The sequence below is a fragment of the Agrilus planipennis genome, unplaced genomic scaffold (genome assembly GCF_000699045.2).
Source record: "Agrilus planipennis isolate EAB-ADULT unplaced genomic scaffold, Apla_2.0 scaffold276, whole genome shotgun sequence".
NCBI classification, from domain to species: Eukaryota; Metazoa; Arthropoda; class Insecta; order Coleoptera; family Buprestidae; genus Agrilus; species Agrilus planipennis.
Window position 1 is genome coordinate 252,127 of NW_020439102.1, and position 5,928 is coordinate 258,054.

The 5,928-nt window shown below is 42.1% G+C and overlaps 1 protein-coding gene across 2 annotated transcripts; it reads left to right on the plus strand.

Annotated features, from left to right (window-relative positions):
• Window positions 1-1,496: 1,496 nt before the first annotated feature.
• Window positions 1,497-3,072, plus strand: LOC108740808. Of its 2 annotated transcripts, none has more exons than XM_025977499.1 (2): window positions 1,497-2,827; window positions 2,904-3,072. In XM_025977499.1, the coding sequence occupies exons 1-2, from the start codon at window positions 1,596-1,598 to the stop codon at window positions 2,974-2,976; spliced, it is 1,305 nt and encodes a 434-aa protein (XP_025833284.1). In that variant the 5' UTR covers window positions 1,497-1,595; the 3' UTR covers window positions 2,977-3,072. The 2 variants fall into 2 exon arrangements, with proteins under 2 accessions (XP_025833284.1, XP_025833285.1); XM_025977500.1 differs by lacking the exon at window positions 2,904-3,072 and having other exon boundaries at window positions 1,497-2,211; window positions 2,262-2,349.
• Window positions 3,073-5,928: the final 2,856 nt, after the last annotated feature.

The window sequence follows — 5,928 nt, forward strand, 5'->3', positions numbered from 1 at the left end:
TATATATATATATATAGGGTGTTGTAGGTATAATAATTAATATTTATGCCACAGATTCTTACGGACATTTGGAACATGTTATAACACTTTTCACTTTTGGAACAAAATAAAAATTATAAAATTATAACAGTTTTGATACTGGCCCTGCATAATTGCAAAGAAAAATTCACCTTCAGTAGTTCGGAATCAGTTGCTTTTTGTTATTTTGTCATTGTTTATGTTTATTAAGAAAATTCCCTGGCGTTAAGGTCCATTAGATGACAGTGAAAATGTTAGAAAAACTACATATCTATCACAACGAAAATTGTGCTCCAATGTGTAAACGAAAAATCATTGTTTATCAACAAATATGGATTGACATTGACATTGATAAAGTGTTCCACAAAAGTGGATGGAAATGAATGATTTCTATTGACAAGATGTACATTTTTGCCTACAACTTCAGTTTTCACTAAAAAGTCTGTAAAAAAACGATTAATTGCGTACATGAACAGGCTTGTAAAGTAAGTGATAACGTAGGCTCCCGTAACCCCATGAACATACAACTGAAGTATACCTAATGTAGCCCATGACAACGAGTATTGTTATTTTAAACAGAAAATATATTATAACGATTACGACAGCGTTTGGTAAAGATTTGTAACATAACGTACTAGTTTACGAAAACAAATGTATGTGATTTGGTTGTATCAGTTGATATAAGATTTAACCAATCACATGCGTTAAATTGCTCATTCCGGCATTAGTTTTGCCTGCCAGGGCTCATTAACGCCAGGGGGAGTAATACAAGGATGTGTCCAGAAGGTTATTTTGTTTTATTTAAATGTAAAAAGCTAAACAACACGGACGCTACTACTGCCACCTTCCCGTTGAGCTACGATGTAAATGGTGCAATAGGAGATTTAAGACCAAGACCGGCCTTACTCAACATTTTCGCTTGCACCGAGTACGAAGCCGAGGTTGAAGAGTCCGACCGCAGAAAGGAGCGCCGATTCTCAACCCTCGAAATATACCACATCGATCTTGAAGAACTACGCTTTCCGGGTCTAGTTTCACACTTGCACAGGCATCTCTCTGAGAAGCTCAACCACGACGTAACCGCCATGGAAACCCTCAGGAGTAGAACCCGGGAAGAACCCTTCCGAGCTTGCAGCTCTCGTACTCTCCATCTCAATAACACCCACTACCCCGCAGTCTGACACTTTCATCCAGTGTGCCCTCAAAGACCTTCAGGCCCCTGTTAGGACCATGGATAATAGCCCATCGCAGCCAAGCTCATCGCCTCCCCTCCCCGACGACAATACATCCACCCAGGCCGTAGACGATCCAATAGTAAAATACCTACGGCTGCTACTGTCCGACGAGTCCATCGCCGCAGGGGACATCTCCCTGCTATAACCCTTCCTCCATTCGAACACCAATGCGGAAACCATTCTGGAGGAATTTCTTCTCCGCATGCGTAATGAAGAGAGGACAACAACCAGCCGTGTGACGATTCCCCAACCCCGAAGGCTCCCGCTCATTAACCTTCTAAGCGACGGGCCAGAATCACCCGCTACGGACTCGCCCAGGAGCTCTACAAAACCAATAGAGCCATGCTTGCCCAAATCATTGACGATCTTGACCTTGAGCAGCTACCGACCACCCCCCCTCCAGATGATCTTTACAGGGCTTACTTGCGGATCTTTGTCACACCCAACATCAGTAAGGGCCTTCCTAGGTTGTGTGATGTCAAACGTCTATCATACAATCTTCTCCATCACCTCGTCACCGAAGAGGACATCCGTAATCAACTACGGACCAGGATATTTGATTCCGCTGGATCTGATGGTATGCGCCTGCGCGACGTCAACCATATACCCACTCGACGTCTGGCTACCCTATTCAACTTTACGTTGCTTACGGGAGCCTCTCCCTCCACCCTGCCGGTGTCAATACCACCGAGTTCGCATCGAGCAGCCGAACCGATCGGTTGTGCGATGTCCGAGAGCCAGCGCAGTGCCACGCCCATCGGGCCGAATGAACACGAACGAGTTCGGTCGAATTCGTTCGTCAGTTGTGCAAGTGAAGCGAGTGTGATGGAGTGCAGCTCCGAGTCCGGAAAACGCAAGAAAACTACTCCATGGTGCGACGACGAGCCTGAGTGCCTTAGTGCCGCGGAAAACAAAAAAATGAGACGCAGAGACAGCGGAGAGACGTGTCGAACTTATGGTAAGTATCCTGAAGATACTATGTCCGCTAATGCGAGGCGTCTTTTTAAGATTATTCGGGAGTTGGTACCTTTGAAGGCGGAGACCATTAAAGTTGCTGACCGACGGACAATTCGGGATACGGCGGACCAGCTGATGGAGGAGCTCGTCCAAATGGCAGGAGTTGTGAAGGAACTTCGCCATACCATCGAAAGGAAAGACGCGGAAGTGAAAGAGGTCAAGGAAAACTCCGCCAAAACTGTAAGTACACCTTGTTTTTCTTACGCGGATAAGCTTAGATCAGGGAAAAACGTAGTTAACAACAATAGGGTCAGCGAAAATTCATTTCCGGTTAGAATAGAATCTAAAAAAGTAGGGAAAGATGCCGAATATGTTAGGAAGGTTGTTATGCGTTCGGTAGACCCGATAAAAAATAATACCGCGGTCAAAAATGTTACGGCCACGAAATCTGGCGTGCTAGTGGTTGACTGTGCAAGGAAAGAAGACGCCGAAAAAATTAAAAAGTCGTTGCTTATCAAAGCAAAAGACGATGTCGCGGTCAGGGATATCAAAAAACGGTGGCCGCGAGTAAGGATAGACAGGGTAAACAAAGATTTAAACGCGGAGGATTTACATGAAACGATATTAGGGCATAATGATTTTATAGATAGTCTTTATGGTAACGACGTAAACAAGTTTAAAGCCGATTTTAGACAACTTGCTGTTTTTGAATCGCGTAACAGTAGGAATAGTTACAGCGCAATCTTCGAAATTAATCCCGTATTGAGACAGAAAATGTTAGATAGGCCAATTTATCTAAATTGGCAGCGCGTTTTTATTAGGGACCATTTTTCATTATTACAGTGTTTCCAATGTTACGAATTTGGGCACTTATCCAAGAATTGCAAAGTTAAAGAGCAAATCTGCGGAAAATGTGGCGGTAAACACAGTTTTAAGGACTGTAAATCCAAAACTACCTCGTGTGTAGTTTGTGTCAGGTCAAACAAGGACAAAAAACACGCGCCCGTCAGTACAGACCACGACACCAAAAGTCAGTCTTGCCCGACGATGAATAGAATTAAAAACTCTATTCTATCAAACATAGATTTTTATGGTAATTAAAAACCATAAAAATAACCCCGACGCGGATTTCGTTTTAAATTTCGGCCAAATTAATTTAGGTAAGGGCAAGGCGGCTACTAGCAATCTCTTGAAGGTTATTTTAGATCAAAAATTAGATATTTGTTTAGTACAAGAACCTACGGTCAATAGATCGAAAGTAGTTGGTTTTTCAAAACGTAACATGGTGATTTATAAATCGTGTAATATTCCTAAAGTAGCTGTTGTTGTAAATAATTCAAATAGTTCTTGTTTATTTTTAGAAAGTGTTTCTTGGGATAATATAATTGCTGTTGAAATTACCGTAAATACCATAACGATAGTTCTTGTTAATGTCTATTTACCACCCGCGGGGTCGAACGTCGACGAGAACAAGTTTCTCGAACGCCTTAATGACGTATTCTCAGAACTCGACCAAACAAGACCTATTGTTATGGCAGGTGATTTTAATGCGAAAAATTATGTTTGGGGCAGTCCGATAAATGACAATAGAGGTAATAATATTTTGGAAACATTTGAAATTAATGACTTTATCGTATTAAATAATAATGTCGAACCCACTTTTGTTGGACATCGCGGGTCAAGTTTTGTTGATATAACGTTAGCAAATTTTAATGCATTAAATTTAATAAAAAATTGGCATTTATCAGACGAAGAAACACTTTCTGACCACAAATTAATCACGTGGCAGGTTTCGTTTGACAAAAACGAAACCAATATCGTTGACCGTAGGTTTTGTAATAAAAAAGCAAATTGGCAAACCTTTTCGGACAGTTTTAGGGATAGCATAGGAAATATAGTACTAATCGACGAAAATGACATTTCAGAACGCGCAAACTTTTTAAATGACTGCATAGTTACAGCGTGCGAGGCTTCTATGCCACTTAAAAAACATTTCGCAAAAAGTGTACCGTGGTGGACCAAACAACTTACCGAAAAAAGGTCCCAATCGCGGAAAACTAGACGTTCTTTTCAGCGCGAAAAAAATCAAGCGGCACGAGATAGTAAGCGCGCGGAATACAACCGTGTGTTCCGTGAATATAAGGAGCTTTTAGAAAAAACTAGGGCAAATAAATTTAGGGAATTTTGTACGAGGGACTCTGAAAAGGACCCGTGGGGAACAGCATACAAGGTCATCCGCGGAAAAAACACAAATAGGTCTTCAATTCAAAATTTAAAATTGCCCGACGGCACGTACACAAAAAGCACAAGGGACACCGCGGAGTTTATTTTAGATTCTTTTTTCCCGTCGGACGATCGCGGCACGGATAGCGAATCGCATCAGCGAGTTCGCACGGCCGCACAAAATTTAATTGATAACGACCCATTTTTTAAGGATATTACGTTTGCGGAAATTGAACGCGCCGCAAGCAGGATGAACCCGCGGAAAGCACCGGGACTCGACGGGATAACTTCCGACGCAGCCCTGGTAGCATTTCAGACCACACCGGACGTTTTTATAAAAATTTTTAACGATTGTTTTAAGAAGGGCATTTTTCCAGCCTGCTGGAAAAAACAGTCCGTAAAAATAATTCCAAAACCGGGTCAAAGGAATTTTAGTGAGGTAAAAAGTTTTAGGCCTATTACTTTACTACCGATAGTTGGCAAAATTTTAGATAGGATATTCACTACGCGTTTACAATTTGAAATTGGCAAAAATGGCGGATTAAATAAAAATCAATATGGGTTCGTTCCCGGACGGTCCACCACAGACGCTGTAAATGCAGTCATAAAAGTATAAAAAACTCTCGCGATAACGATAACTACGTCGCTGCTATTGCAGTAGACATTTCAGAAGCCTTTGACAAGGCTTGGTGGCCGCGTATAATTTTGGAATTAAAAAAGCGTAATATTTCAGGGACTTTAGTTAATTTATTGCAAAATTATTTCAGTAACAGAACAGCTGTTGTCGCAATTTCCGGTACTGCTATTGTAAAGGATGTTGANAAAGTGTACCGTGGTGGACCAAACAACTTACCGAAAAAAGGTCCCAATCGCGGAAAATTAGACGTTCTTTTCAGCGCGAAAAAAATCAAGCGGCACGAGAGATCAAGCGCGCGGAATATAACCGTGTGTTCCGCGAATACAGGGAACTTTTAGAAAAAACTAGGACAAATAAATTTAGGGAATTTTGTACGAGGAACTCTGAAAAGGACCCGTGGGGAACCGCATATAAAGTCATCCGCGGAAAAAACAGGTCTTCAATCCAAAATTTAAAGTTGCCCGACGGCACGTACACAAAAAACACAAGGGACACCGCGGAGTTTATTTTAGATTCCTTTTTCCCGTCGGACGACCGCGGCACGGATAGTGAATCGCATCAGCGAGTTCGCACGGCCGCACAAAATTTAATTGATAACGACCCATTTTTTAAGGACATTACGTACGCGGAAATTGAACGCGCCGCAAGCAGGATGAACCCGCGGAAAGCACCGGGACTCGACGGGATAACTTCCGACGCAGCCCTGGTAGCATTTCAGACCACACCGGACGTTTTTATAAAAATTTTTAACGATTGTTTTAAGAAGGGCATTTTTCCAGCCTGCTGGAAAAAACAGTCCGTAAAAATTATTCCAAAACCGGGTCAAAGGAATTTTAGCGAGGTAAAAAGTTTTAGGCC

Coding starts and splice junctions, on each gene's coding strand:
- LOC108740808 (XM_025977499.1), top strand. CDS start 1,596: ATGCTTGCCCAAATCATTGACGATCTTGACCTTGAGCAGCTACCGACC. Junction 2,828..2,903: donor AACGCGGAGGATTTACATGA/AACGATATTAGG, acceptor GCCGATTTTAGA/CAACTTGCTGTTTTTGAATC.